General features: G+C 39.0%; 2 protein-coding genes across 2 annotated transcripts in view; one reads left to right on the top strand and one right to left on the bottom strand.

Annotated features, from left to right (window-relative positions):
- LOC145491344 (uncharacterized) overlaps nucleotides 1–15,282 on the top strand; it is a 515,242-nt gene extending 499,960 nt beyond the window's left edge. Inside the window, exons 30-32 of the mRNA XM_081470516.1 lie at nucleotides 1,403–1,537; nucleotides 2,319–2,411; nucleotides 13,824–15,282. Coding sequence (XP_081326642.1) covers nucleotides 1,403–1,537; nucleotides 2,319–2,411; nucleotides 13,824–15,007 — 1,412 coding nt within the window. The 3' untranslated portion in view covers nucleotides 15,008–15,282. The remainder of the gene's footprint in view (nucleotides 1–1,402; nucleotides 1,538–2,318; nucleotides 2,412–13,823) is intronic.
- LOC145491382 (uncharacterized) lies at nucleotides 8,497–12,366 on the bottom strand. Its single transcript, XM_081470568.1, has one exon. The coding sequence runs from the start codon at nucleotides 10,271–10,273 to the stop codon at nucleotides 9,332–9,334; it is 942 nt and encodes a 313-aa protein (XP_081326694.1). The 5' UTR covers nucleotides 10,274–12,366; the 3' UTR covers nucleotides 8,497–9,331.
- Nucleotides 15,283–15,758: the final 476 nt, after the last annotated feature.

Raw genomic sequence — 15,758 nt, 5'->3', positions numbered from 1 at the left:
AGATTGACAGTCAACTAAGTCATCCCCAGTTAGGTCAAAAAAAGTTGGATAAAACTCGCCTGTGAAGGCATCTTCTTCAGGAGATTGGCCAGCACTGCTTTTTTAACATGTATATTTATTGTAAGAGCTATTAAAGTTTCCATGGCAAATAAACATTAAACAACTTGTGAAAATTGTGAACTGGGCACATTGCATTGTATAATTACTTGTACTGTACACTTAGCCCTCCCTCTCTATCAAGGTGGCCCTATTATAATTTTGGGTTTACTCATCTGTAAGAAATTATTTTGGGTCATAACTTTTGCATAGAGCTTTGGCTCAACTAAGACGTATCATTCAGCAATAAGATGTTTGAATTCTGGTATTTTAAACTTTGGAAAAACCTTTTAAGGGTAGACCCTCTGAACAAAATCAAACTTGTTCAAAGACTTTTCTGTTACATTTTTGTTAGTGTTCTGAAGTATCTAACCCTGTTTGGCAACATCATCAGAACAGAAGAGTGGAGGCATTACAGCCACCTTAATTCAGCCCTGAAATTTTGTAAACCTGAGGCTTTTTGACAAAACAATTTTAGCTTCAAAATGCAATATTTTTGTAGGACCGTTTCATGTACTGGCTGTAATATGTAAATTTGTGTGCTAAGCTGATTGTCAACTGAGGACACCGTTAAAAAAGTATATCCACTAGTTCTGCTGTAAACTTTGTAAGATTCTTCAGTACCTACCTGAATTCTTCAAGTTTTTGTCAGGGAAAAAAGAGAGAAAGTATCCAACATGTTTGTGTCAAACTCCTTTCAATTGAATTTCTTAATAGCGCAATTTTACACATTCGATTTTGCTGCTGTATTTGATTTGAACTGGGGAAATGAAGGTCTGAATTATAAGCTACTCAGTATCTATACACAGATGAAGCTAACAAGCAGTTCTGTATAGCAATAAGAAGTGAGCCTGACTGCAACAGTGATATGTGCACCAATGACCTCAGGAGGGGAGGGAGGGCAGACCCTCTGCAAGAGGTTTCTATCGGGTGCAATATTTTTAAATGCAGAGATTACACTGCTGTGAAGTAGGATCTGATACTGCTTAATTTTAAGTGGTGCTTTATAGTTCCTTAACCAATCTTCCTTCTCCTCTTGAGGTAGCAGTGGGGAAGAATTTAGGATTATGCTAAGAAATGGCATGTAACATGCATGTAATGGAATATGAATGTTGTATTTCCACCCCAAGTAAACTCTTTCACTTAAGTGTTTAGGTTATTTCGGTTTTTATCATTATTTAGTCTGGCTACAGAAATTTTCATAATTTATATACTCTTTGTTTTCAATAGCAGCATTCATGCACGTTAATACTGTAGTCATTGTGGTCATTGCTATTCAGAAACCTGTTTTTGACTCCTTTTAAAGCTTCGCAGAAGATCAAAAAAGGCTCTTCCATAAGAAAGAAACGTAAAGAACCATGTTCAAGTTATGCTAATCAAGGCAATTTAAAGAAGGCAAAGCATAAATCAAGTCAGCAGACATCAGAACCAGCCCTTGAAGGTACATTTGACATTTACTTGTAAAAATTAGTCATCTAATTAATAAGCCCATGTATTTCCTTCACTTCAAGCAGTGAAAGGAAAATTCCTTGGCATTGTCATGCTTTCGAATTTAAATCCTTGTTGCCCTGCCAACTGAGCTACAATGCCAGATATTTGTTGGTGTACCCAGCTCCATAACCTAGAGTTAATGCTCAAATTCTAATTCTCTCCTTGCCTTTTTTCTCTATTATAAGTACCTTAATTAGTCAACTTAATTAGACAGTGTGCTGCGTAAAGTTTGGTAATATTCAATGTATAGCTGACTAAGTGATTGATACTAGTGACAGATGCCTAAGGAATAAAATAGTGAAAACCCGTACAAGGCCACTGTTTAACCTGTTACCTGCTGCATACATTTTTTTTACTCTTACACACATGCAGCAAACTTGTGAGATGCCATGATGCCATTCTGTCGCATGTTAGGACATAGCATGCATGTTAAAAGACTTTTTCGGAAATAGAAGCCTTTTTAACTTTATGTAATAATAGTAATACTATTCTCTTCATTTTAAGCCATTTCTTTTCTACTTAGGTTGTATTTAAGAATGTTTCAGTTGAATTCTGTTTTTAAAGACCATTATTTAACACATCATATTGAAGTAATTTTCGTGTACTAGATGTCATACCCTGATGCCCTCCCGATAAAAAATCTTACTAAAACCTCAGCTTTAAGTCATGTCAGTTTCTGTCCACTTGAATGAAACATGCAGCCATGTATTAAGATCTCTCCTTCTCATCAGATGCAGATGGAGATACAGCTTCACCATCTTCTTTAGATTACACAGAAGCAGACAGTGACAGAAAAGGAGATTTAGCAACAGTTGGACCAAGAGGTTTGTGTTTCTTCATGTATAATACACCTGTACATGCTGACTTTGTAGTGGATGTGTGTACTGATCATGTTGCAGAAGAGTAACAAAGCTGTTTAGGGGAGTGTTTGATTGACCTTGTCCTGGAATAAGAGTATATTGCGGATTATTCCAGAGTAGCCATTCTGACCTTACCTCAATAAAACCCCTTAAACGATAATTCAATTTCTGGAATAATTTAATCCCTGGATGGATTCTCCTTCAGTGAAGCATTTATCTGTTTTCTGCTGTATAAAGGTTAGCAAAGGCTTATACCTAGACCATTTGTGAGTACATGTATCAAACTCTATCAGTGGATCACAAAATTAAAATCAATGATGTACATTAATGTAGGTTTAATTGGTCTACGTGAGATTTCCTGGAGGGCTTTCTGATATAAATTTCTTTTGACTGTCCGTACTGGGGTAACAACATGTTTAACGCTTAGGCACCTGACTACCTCTTTTTCTACTGCACCTGTGTATATTTTTCTAGTATGAGAAAGAAATTATAAATATTGATTTTTTGATGTGACTGAAAATACTACTTCCAGTGTTGCAATCACAGATAGAGGGGGTAAGTTTCTAAAGAAACTTAGGTGCTACATCGGTGGGGAGTATAACAAGATAATTTTGTTTTATCAACTGGGTTGATAATGTGAATTGGCCACCGTAAAGAGATCCGAAAGCTGACTTTTCGAGCGTTAGCCCTTCTTCGGAGCGAATCGAGGAATTGTGGGTTGTGTGTGCCTTTTTCCGTGATAAAGAGGATGATTCTAACATCTCGGACAAAGATAGTTTCGAGACGCTTTAGACTCGAAAATCGAAGTGGACTCCTGCAGAGGGCCAGTTCGCCTCTAGATTTTTTCATTAATAAATGCCGTCGTGACATCAATAAACTTAATTTCAATCGTAACACCAAATTTTCCAACCTTTCTTCGGAAGAGAGGGCGGCGCTAGAAAATCTTAGTAAGTGCAAAGATATAATTGTCAAAGCGGCCGACAAAGGCGGCGCTTTGGTTGTTTGGCGGGCCAACCTCTACCAAAAAGAAGCTTTGCGGCAACTTTCTGACACCTGCTTTTATGCTAAAGTCGATAAAGATCTCACTTCCACTGACCAACAAATTGTCAAGAGCACTATTAACGACCTTATAGTCAAACAAGAATTGCCGCCTACTGGTACCAATCTTATCATTACCACTCCTAGAACTCCGTGTATTTACTTTTTACCTAAAATTCACAAACCTAACAACCCAGGTCGACCTATTGTCTCTGCCTGTAGTTGTCCTACCAAACTCATTTCCAGCTATTTAGACAAAATTATGGCACCTATCGTCAGATCTTTACCGTCGTACGTAAACAAGCACTTCAAATTTTTCGCGATTTCAATTTTCTGGGCGAAGACAAGCTTATTTTCACTATGGATATTACATCTCTTGACACCGTCATCCCAAATGGCGAAGGTCTTCTAGCCCTGAAACATTTTTTTTGATTTACGCGCTGTTAAGGAACCAAGCTCAGAAACACTACTCCGCCTGGCTGAACTAGTGTTAACACTCAACTGTTTTTCATTCGCAGACATGGTTACCAAAATGGGACCCAGCTACGCCAATCTTTTCGTAGGCTACATTGAACACCAATTTTTCAATCAATACAACGGCCCCAAACCTGAACTCTACCGTCACTACATTGACGACTGTATCGGCGCTACCCCTTCTACCAGAGAGGACCTCAATCAATTTATAACTGCTATCAATTCGTTTCATCCTGCTCTTAAATATACCTGGGAAATATCCCATACTTCTTTAACATTTCTGGATATCAAAGTTTCTATCGAAGGCAACGGTTTATGCACCAGTGTGCGCTACAAACCCACAGATTCTCATACTTATTTGTTGTATTCATCTTCACATGGATCACGTGTCAAGAATTCCATTCCTTATTCCTCAGTTTCTTAGACTTCGTCGTCTTTGTATTGATGACTCTTATTTTACCTTAAAATCAGAGGAAATGTGCGATTTCTTCGACAAACGTGGCTATCCTGCTTCTGTTGTTCAAGCCGGCCATCATCGCACCCAGCAAATTGATCGACAGTCTGCACTACAAACGTCACAGAAGGAAAATAATGATAGAATTCCATTCACCCTCACATTTCACCGTCACAACCACGTAGTAAAATCCATCATTCTAAATAACTTTAAATTACTTCAAAATGGTCCCGATACTGGTAGAATCTTTTCACAACCTCCATTAATTTCATTCAAACGCGACAAAAACATAGGTAATTTTTTAGTCAGAAGTGCATTCTAAACAAGTGATCAATCCGGAACTTTTAAATGCGCACGTGCACGATTTAAAACATGTCCTTTCATTCGCAACGTCGAGAAAATATCGGGACCGAAGCGATCCATCAAGATCACTGATCATTTCACGTGTACCTCAGCCAATGTCATCTACTGCATAACTTGCACTCTTTGCAAAATGTTATACATCGGCGAAACAAGGAGACGACTAGGCGACCGATTCCGAGAACACCTTCGTGACGTAGAGAAAGACGACAAAAACACATCCAAACCGGTCGCGAGACATTTTTAATCTCTCCAATCATTCTAAGCAACAGATGTCAGTCTGCGACCTTTCCCTACATCAAGTAAGCACGGAATGCCGCAAAACTCTTGAACAAAAATTTATTTTTCAAATGGGCACTCTTAATCCTCACGGTATCAACGAACGCTTTTCATTCGATTAATTTATTCTGTTGTTTTCACGCTACCATGCCCCAACCAATAGCGTAGCTGCATCTTTCTGTATATAAACCACACGCAACCCACAATTCCTCGATTCGCTCCGATGAAGGGCTAACGCTCGAAACGTCAGCTTTTGAATCTCTTTACGGTGGCCAATTCACATTATCAACCCAGTTGATAAAACCAAATTATCTAATCACAGATAGAGATTGTCTAAGATTTTTTTGCTTACTTACTGTTGATTTAGAAAATCAATAACACGACAGTAAGTGGGGTTGTAGCACAAGCAGTAATGAACTTTAACATTGCAACTCTGATGAAGGTGGACAGAAGCCATTGAAAATTTAGAACTGAAAAGAAAATTTACAGATCGGGTTACAAGAAATCGTAGAGACTGAATTTTTGAATGACTGATTTCTTCTTTTGTATTTCCTTTCATCAATGAGTTCGTTTACATCATTTCGTTATGCCCATTGTTATATACAGTGCCGTAATAATAGCAAATACAGGATTTGAATTCTCCTCAATTCTCCAGTGCGTTTCCTGTCTTAAAAATTTCATTATCACCTTCGGGAAATGCTTTATTAGCTTCTGTTGTTCATATTCAAGACTTTATAGAGACTTTCATGTGACAATCTTCTCAATGTAAATTATTTCTGCCGTCGGACATGCTTACCTTACTAGCTTCGAGATAATACAGCATTCCCTGTTGCATTCTTCGTCTGGGTGACATTTTAAAATACGTTAAAAGATTTGTCCAGGATCGATTAACATTTTGTCTTTTAAGTATAATATAGCTTATAAGATTTTGATTCGAGCATCGTTGCTTTTAAGACTTCGATGTCCATATTTCCCAGCTTAAACTTTCCATTTTTTGACTCCACAAAGATATCTTCAAAGGTATTTTCTTTTAATTTAATTTTATTGATTAAAAACATATTACAATATTGCAACAAATTACAAAAGTAGTGCAGAAAAGAGGGTTGTTACAACTGATAATATTCTAATGAAAAATAGTCGATAATGTATACGGTAGTAAATATTACAAACAATATGTCTCTCTAGCTCTGTAAAAATGTATATAGCTGGGGGAAAGGGCAACATAGTCACGTCAAGTCATTTGTCTATTTCAAGCTGGATAATAAATTTAGATATGAATTCAGAAGTATCTTGTTTCTTTTGCATTGTTTTGCAAGCATAGTGGTATTGCTTTGCATATAACAGAAGAAGACGCAAATCCTTTGTTTGGTTATCAGAAAGATTGGTGTTTGGTGTTGGTAAATTGAGAAAGCATTGTAGCGGGGTTAGATTGACATTGATTTGGTGTAAACTATTGAACCATTGAAGAGACTCGTCACATAATTTCAAGAGAGATTGACAATCAAAGAATGCATGTTCAATAGAGTCATTTTCACCGCACAGAACACATTTGGCACAGTCAGTTATTCCAAATCGATAAAGTTCTTTATTAGTGACTAGTATTCTGTGCAACAACTTGAAATAGAATTGTCTTAACTTATTATCCCGAGTGATTTTATAATTGTTTTGGACACAGTTCACCCAATTGTCAGCAACTTCAGGACAATTTTTCCGCCGTGATTTAATAGCAGTAGGTTCTGTTTTGATTTCCTCTACAAAAAGTTTATAAAACCGCGTGCAGAAAGTTTTCTTTAAATTGAGAGTGATATCTTTAGATAGTTGGAAATCGAAGTTTTCGCAAATTGAATTCAGATCCCCAAGGTCCATATGAACTGATGCGTAACTTTTGAGATAAGCGGGAATAGCTGAGGTGATTTGGTAGTATTGCAGAAAGTTAACTTTGATGTTATATTTATCGCTAAATTCTTGTGGTGAAAGATAATTACCTTGATTGTTCAGCAAGTCTTGCACAAAAAGAACATTACTATCCCGCCACGCCTTCGAAATGACCGATTTGTTTTCTATAGTTATATCTCTGTTGTTCCACAAAATGAATTCGCGTTTCAAGGGATCTTCGTAATTGCTACGCAGTTCTTGAAAGTGATCAAGGAGTTCTCGATAAAAGAGAGGGATTTTTCTGTCTAAATTCTCGACACTATAATTAAAGTTTAGAAGAAAAAGGAGCCCGCCATGTTTATCGAAGTAGTAATTAGGGATTGCCGTCCAGGTGTCATGAGCGTTATTTAAGAGTCTACTTATCCAACTGAGACGTAGCGCTTTTATAGCAGTCCTGAAGCAGGGAAAGCTTAGCCCACCCTTAGATAAGGGGCGGAACAGAACCTGTCGCTTGATCTTATCTCTCTTATTGTTCCATAGAAAAGCAAACAGTTTACTTTGGGTTTGTTGCATCGCTGTTTCTGGGACAGAAAGCATGGAGGCAGTATAGATTAGCTGAGACAGACCTAAAGATTTTGCTAGCATAGTTCTTCCAAAGAGCGTCAGGTCCCGCGACCCCCATATATTAAGCTTCGTTTCCATTTTCCTTATTTTGACATAAAAATTATTGTTGTTGTTGGCAGCTGCATCGTGGGAAAGGTAAGTTCCAAGGAATTTTATGGGATCTTTTGGACACTGGAATTTTAAAGGCTCTATCTTATTTTTGCTCGAAGCACCAATCCACAAGGCTTTTGTTTCCTTTTTATTTAATTGCAAACCGGACAATACTCCAAACGAATTAACTATATTCATGGCATTTCTAAGTGACATGGTATCTTCAAGAATCAGGGTTGTATCATCCGCAAACTGTGAGATCTTAGTGTTCTGTCCACTTGGGAGTTCGATGCCCCAGCAGAGTTGGTTTTGGCATATTTTGAGGGCTAGCATTTCAACCGCTAACACAAACAAAAGAGGACTCAGGGGACACCCGTGACGGACACCTCGAGAGACTTTGAAGTAATCAGTAATGAAACCCGCATTCATCACGCCACTTTTGAACATTATAAAGAATGGATATCCATTTTGTAATATTTGGACCAAAGTTGTATAATTCAATACACTTGGGGATAAAATACCATTCAGTGGTGTCGAAGGCTTTACGAAAATCAATAAAAAGTAGGATGCCTGGGAGTTTTTTAGCCTCTGTATATTCCATGATTTCATTTAAAAGCCGAACATTTTGGCCAACGAATCTACCTTTAATGAAGCCTGTTTGATCAGAGTGTATAATCGAAGACAGTATTGACTCATCTTCATAGGTATCTTTGTGTAAAGCTTGAATGAAAACTATTATTATGCTGCTACTCTATGAAACCTGCCAAACGTGTGTTAAAGACTCTGAGACCAAAACAATACTTGGTCCTTGAAAAGTCCTTGAAAAGGGAGCGATTTTCTAAGTGAACCCTGTCTTGGATCATTGATCCCGATCTGGATCATTCCAAAGGAATATCGCATCCTTTTTAAACTCGTGGATACGCAAAGCGTAGAAACGTGTTTGTTGCGGGGACTCCGATATGCAAATGTGTCACTCACTCACTCACTCACTTACTCAGGTGTAGACACTGCTCGTAATTAGTCGGCCCGAACGAGAGTGCCCGAGTCCGACGCCATGTTGGAATAGTAACCGCGCCCGACGCCATATTGGAATAGTAACTGAGCCCGATGCCATATTGGAATAGTAACCATGCAGTCAGTGCGAGCCTACTACTCAATGCGTGCATCGTGCCAGCCCGAATATTGATGATTTTGTAGCTTTTACACGACCATTAATATTAGGTGTTTCGCTAAATTGAAGTGGTGTTGACTTCGAATGTTCGAGTCAGTACTATGGCCAACTTGAAGGCTGAATTTCAAGAGCATTTGAGTCGTCCAGGCGTTCAAAATGACCAGGAGATGTGCATTTGTTTGCTGGAAAGTGACCTGAAAAACTAATGTGGTAAGCTTTGATGAGAATGTGTCTTATTCCTCGACCTTAATGAGCTTACATGAGCGAAACGAACAACTTTTAATGAACGAAAGAGCTATTGAACACAAGGCAAACATCGGCACCATTGCATAATATTGTAATTTCATTTTTATAATTTACATAGTCCATTAGAATTTGTCGGACATGTTCTCCATCCCCAACTACATCATCATTATCATCATCACTCCCATCATCATCATCATCACTAGGAGGCTCATTCCAGAAATCACCGGCCCGTATACAGAAATTATGAAGTATGTGACTATCTTGCTGACAAAGCTAACCTTGCTGTCCAGATGCTTGTGCAGTATTCGAACCGAACGCACACTCCACTTTGACACGGGCAGATGAGAGTTCTTTATTAAATTCTATCTCGTGGGGATCATTCGTCCTTTCAGGAAAGGGTTTTAACAGACAGTTTGATAGAGGGTAGGCGCTGTCTCCAACTAAATAGGGTCGTATGTCATTCCCACCAATTGTAACTGTTGGCCCTGTAAGAATCTCACGGTTTTCTGCACGAGTAAAAATATTGCTCTTTCGCAACACTCGTGCATCGTGCATGCTACCCGGATAACCAGCTTCTACGTCAAGAAACGTCATAGTTCCATCCTCTATTCCCTGTACAACAATGTCATGATCCTGGTATCGACTAAAGTAATCGGGCCCATTTTCTACTGGGGTTTTTATCTTAACGTGGGTGCCGTCTATAGCACCAACAACATTAGGCAAAGCAGACCACATTTGGAAACTTTCTCTTGCATCTACAATGTGTTCCTCGGTTTCAGGAAACTTGATATATAAGTTCTTCAGTTCTAAGAGAGCGTCAACAACATCTTCCACTGCCTCCAGTACTGTAGATCTCCCGACATTGAAATTAGGACCTATAGCAACGTAAGAGCTTCCATGTCCCAGTCTGTGAAGACCTATTGCCAGTATTTTCTCCGGGGATATGCATTTTCTCATTCTAGTGTCCTGTCTTGTTAGCTGTGGTCTCAGCTCGTTCAGCAAAAGCTCGAATGTCCTCTTATCAAGTCGAAGTTGCCTTCGGAAAAATGTTCCAGGAACATTCGGGTCTCTGTAGTGGATTTCAAACCACGATTCTTGAGGCCTAGGAAGAGCCCAGTGGTATGGATGTCGTCGACGAAGTATTCGTCTTCTCCTCCGTCGATCGCGATCTTCGTTTTCTTTAAGCAGCAGGGCCCTGTTCTGTAGTCGATTCATCTGATCTACACGGCTTAAGCGTCATGCTATCTGGAACTGGAGTGTGTGATGCCACAAAAAAATATTAAAGAGCAAGAACGCCAGAATAATCGATATTAGTTGAGTGAATTGGTGGTTGTCCATGGTTGAAACTCTAGCGGGCCCGACGTAAAGCAAAGCGTCACTGTCACGCTATCACGTTCGTTTTTCAACTTGATCTTGAATTAAGCAGCCGGTTGTCATGAAGTTGTCATTCACTTCAGTACATGTGTGTACCGCAAATGCGGATCAAAAATTGCTACGATTTTGTCGCGATCATTACATGACGCGCCATGCTTGCAACAACAAACAACTTTGTCGCTAGTGCGGATCGGCCCTTGGTGATTAGACTGTAACAAATCAGTCAATGAGGTAATTAGACCTGTCAAGAAGCTACATTTTCTGTACTTAGCACTGTACTTGTAAACAGTTCTAATCGACCTAATCAAATAGCCGGGCCGGGCGTCATAATATAGAGTGCGAGTAAGCAACATGTTCACGGAATATTTCAAACTTTTTCCCTGCAGACGCAATATTTAGAGAGCTTAAAACATATTTTGCAATACTGAAATGAGGCTAAAGAAATTATAAGCACATTATAGAGGTGTCAAACTCCGCGAAGCGACGTGCAGATATAAACAGCGGAAAGTCCGGAAACCATGCCTTAGACCTCTAAAAAAAATTGCTATAGCACCGCCAAACGGCTCTACTCCACTAGCTTCTACTTAAAATTCCTCTTCATAACAGAGCATAAAATCACTTGTGAAATAACCAAAGGTCGAGTAACCGAAACTTAAAAGAGAACTACAAATGCACTATTGTCACGAACCGCAGGAGTCATGTAATTTTACAAACATCTGTCAAATATTTATCTCAAAGATGTCAACAATCAGCGATTTAACCAATCATATCATGGCACCAGGAGCTGGTATCATAGAACGGCGGCATCAATAGAATGTCTACAGGCTTCCTCGCTTCGTTCGGGCTCACTGGGAGCCTGTTCGCAGGCTAGTTTCATCACTATTCTGGATTGTTTCAATATTCAGCTCTCTTGAACAAAATGCTGGAACAGTGAGATTCTCACGAAAATTAGAAGTAGATTGAGAAAACTTCCAAGTAGCTGGTGAGGGGGAGTGGACATCATATGCAGTGCACCTATGTCCAGGATTGAACGCAAGTATTGTTTAATGAGTACTTTATATTTAGCAGGGTTATTTGACATTTTCATATTACTTCATATTTTACAGAATTGTGTGTGTTTTGGTGACTTTTTACCAATGAGGACACTTTGTGATGCTTATCATAAGGAATTCGAATCTCATTAGCATTCAATCCTGGATATATCTGATGCAGTGGCGGATCTAGGTGAGGGGAGGGGCCCGGTCCCCCCTTATTTTGGATAAAACCAAAAAAATCACAGAAGGAAGAAAACCTGGCAGTGCGAGCAAAAAAACCGCCTCCCCCCTCCCTTAGCTCAAGGTCTGAATCCGCCACTGATATGCGCAAAGCGTCTTTCATGTTACCCATCAAGGGGGAGCTTAAAGTTGGGGGTAGTCCCCCCATTGGGGGTTTAAGGCCTCCCGTATGAAATTTTGATTTTTAAGCCCTGTAAAACCAAGCAAGGAGGAAATGTTCTCCTGGACGAAAACACTATTTTTCGTTTGCCTAAATAGGATTTAAAATGTGTTATACCCTTCATTTATACAATGCTAATCTTAAACTCAGAAAAGGTCAGCGGTTGAATAATAAAATGTGAAGTGACCACTAAGAAAAGAATTAAAAACCAACAAGAATTTAGCCACATATCTTCCACAGAGCACAGATGAAAAACCACTACTGTCCCCATAGAGTAACAGAGGAAATAAATGTCTGAACACTGGTTAACGATTACAGATGTCATGAACCATATGGGGCACCTGCTGTATACTCAGATGTTTGGAATACATTCTGTTTATACCAGAATTGGGATGATACATGTAGTAGCTGAATCAAACAGACACGGGGTAATTCCTTAATTTTTATTCCAGAATGAGGTCAATCAAAAATGAAATGCACACTAAGTACGGTTGTTGGAAATAAGCATAAAATTATCCTGCAATTGTAACCTTTACATAGGTTGCAGATAGCAGTAGTCTACATGAATAGCAAACTACAATAATATTGTCCCTAAATTTGAATTTAACTTGCTATTAGGAGCAATATGCTAAATAAATCATTACAGTGCAATGTAATGCTAATTAATACAGTTACATACTTAAGGCATTTTCTAATTTTATTTTTGCCATAACTGTCAAATTTCTCGAATGATCATTGGCTGATTTCTATTGTCAATTTAACAATTGATTCATGCTTTCGCTGGTCTTGTCCCTGAACTCTCTGTTAACTTCTACTCGCTGTCGAACCCTGGTGCAAGAGGAGAGAATCAATGATACCTTGCATTGATATGTTCAGAATACAACCATTTTCGCCCCCAAAAATAAAAATTAATATAGAAGCGTGAAGCTACTAGGATCTGTTGACATAATGGGGGTTCAGCAATAGGGGTTTTGCGGTGGTGAACCATATTTTAGCTTAGTCATCATGTCACATTACGCCTAGTCTCGATTTCCGCCCTTCTCTCGGGGCTGGTGCCCGAGTTTCCTCCCCAAGGGGGAAGAGCCCGGGCTCCTTTCCCGAACAGCAACTGGTAAACGAGGGTACACATCAGGAGGAGCGTGAGAAGCGATTGGGGGCCTGAACAAATCCTCATGCAAAAGTGGTGGACTTGTTTATTGAAAATTTTAAACGTGCATATATTACATAATCATACCTTGATTTACGCTTGACTTAGTTTTTACACCCGTTTTCATTTTTACACGTACAGCAACTATTTTTCGGCATGCCGTCTCTCGAAAATTTAAGCACAACTGATTTCTCTACGGTCGAACTCAAATTTAGTCATGAAAGACGGATTTATTTGACATCAAACTAAAGTTGAGAGTATCAAGAAGTCATGCCGTGAGAGTTAAAGTGACTGTTTTGAGTGCGGACCAATTCAACCTGAAGTCACTACTCAAACTATTGAGAGCTGATTGACTGCACTCAAGTCGTTTGAATTATATATCCCTTAAATTGGGAAACATGCAAGGTTCCCAGGAAAAACTGCCTATTTTACAGTTTAAATGGTGTTTCGGCCGTGTAAATAGCATCTATTCTCCGCTATGCACGTAACATGAATACGGATGTAATAAGCAAAAATTTAGTTGTATACATATTATAATGAATAACGACGCTAGAAAACGTCATGTTGACATCATTATCAAGTAAGAAATAAAAGAAATAATGGTGAGGTTCTTTTTTTATATAAATTATGTACAAGTGAGGTATGAATTGTTTATCCTGGCCCGCCTCGATTAGCACTGCTACCTGCGGAGCCAGGGGATTAAGGATTAATTGTGAAGTAGTAAATTATTATTGTTGTTGTATGTTGTTTTTGAATTTTAAACAGAGATATATTTGTGATATTATTTGATATTTTGTAATTACCATCTAGATCTGTATCAAAATGAAGAGAACGTACTACATAGTGCTTCAAAAAATGGAAATGTCGTCATCATCGAGACAATGCTGTCACGTGGTTTTGATATTAATTCAAAAGATAGTAATGGTGACACTCCCTTGATGATCGCGGCTTTCACTGGCAAGATGGAGGCCGTAAACTATCTTTTAGACAAGGGAGCAGATGCGTCTTTGAAAGGTCAATATGGAAGGAACTTACTGCACAACGCTTCCAGTGGTGGTAATGTCGCCATCATCGAGACAATGCTGTCACGTGGTTTTGATATCAATTCAAAAGATAGTGATGGTGACACTCCCTTGATGATCGCGGCTTTGTGTGGCAAGATGGAGGCCGTAAACTATCTTTTAGACAAGGGAGCAGATGCGTCTTTGAAAGACCAGTATGGAAGGAACTTACTGCACAAGGCTTCCCATGGTGGTAATGTCGCCATCATCGAGACAATGCTGTCACGTGGTTTTGATATCAATTCAAAAGATAGTAATGGTGACACTCCCTTGATGATCGCGGCTTTGTGTGGCAAGATGGAGGGCGTAAACTATCTTTTAGACAAGGGAGCAGATGCGTCTTTGAAAGGCCAATATGGAAGGAACTTACTGCACAACGCTTCTGATGGTGGTAATGTCGCCATCATCGAGACAATGCTGTCACGTGGTTTTGATATCAATTCAAAAGATAGTACTGGTAACACTCCCTTGATGATCGCGGCTTTCACTGGCAAGATGGAGGCCGTAAACTATCTTTTAGACAAGGGAGCAGATGCGTCTTTGAAAGGCCAGTATGGAAGGAACTTACTGCACAACGCTTCTGATGGTGGTAATGTCGCCATCATCGAGACACTGCTGTCACGTGGTTTTGATATCAATTCAAAAGATAGTAATGGTAACACTCCCTTGATGATCGCGGCTTTGTGTGGCAAGATGGAGGCCGTAAACTATCTTTTAGACAAGGGAGCAGATGCGTCTTTGAAAGGCCAATATGGAAGGAACTTACTGCACAACGCTTCTGATGGTGGTAATGTCGCCATCATCGAGACAATGCTGTCACGTGGTTTTGATATCAATTCAATAGATAGTAATGGTAACACTCCCTTGATGATCGCGGAAGGTCGTGGTAAAGCTGAAGCTGTGAAGTATCTACTCAGCAGGGGAGCACGTTAGTGTTCTACTTCTTATTTATATTGCCATCATTTTTAAGATGGCACATTGGCAGTTAGTGTTTTCATGCTAATGTTGTGATAAAATTAGTGAGAAATCTTGGTAACTTGTGTAGAGTTTGAACTCACATATTTAGGCTTATTAAGAGTGTTGCTCTGATAGCTGTATTGGCTGCACAAGGAGGAATAGAATAATGAATTCGTTATTTACTGTAATGGAACATTCAAAGTTCACGCAACAATGATTTCAGGACATATTGTTTTTCTGTGCTCACAGGGAGCAGAGGGACTAGGAATCTACAACATTAAGTGTAGGTTTTCATGAATTTTCCTAGTCAAACATATCAATTTCAATGTTATTAATTTCACATTCCTATAACATATCACAAGGTATCAGAATATTTAGTTGGTAGATTGAAGTAATAGTTGACAGTATATTAATTCCATAGCACACAGTTGATTTTCACGGTAGTTTCTGTAATCTGTTATTTAACAATTATCCTGTGAAATAACCTGGAATACTGTATGATACTTCACCGACGAGGCTGTAGGCTCAGTGAGTTAATTAACTAAGACTGTATTCTGCAAGATTGAGCGAGAAGACTTTTTTTATTATACAACAAACTGTCAAGGAGACACATTTTTACAGTAGATGGCGGACAATTCTTGGCAAATTGTATATCACAGGACGTAACAGAATATATAACTGAAGAGTAATTTAATGTGCTGGAAAATAAGCTCAAGTATCTCCTTGT

The sequence above is a fragment of the Orbicella franksi genome, chromosome 6, assembly GCF_964199315.1.
Source record: "Orbicella franksi chromosome 6, jaOrbFran1.1, whole genome shotgun sequence".
Lineage (NCBI taxonomy): Eukaryota > Metazoa > Cnidaria > Anthozoa > Scleractinia > Merulinidae > Orbicella > Orbicella franksi.
Note: the sequence above shows the minus strand (reverse complement) of the source record. Positions and strands in the feature narration are given on the sequence as shown.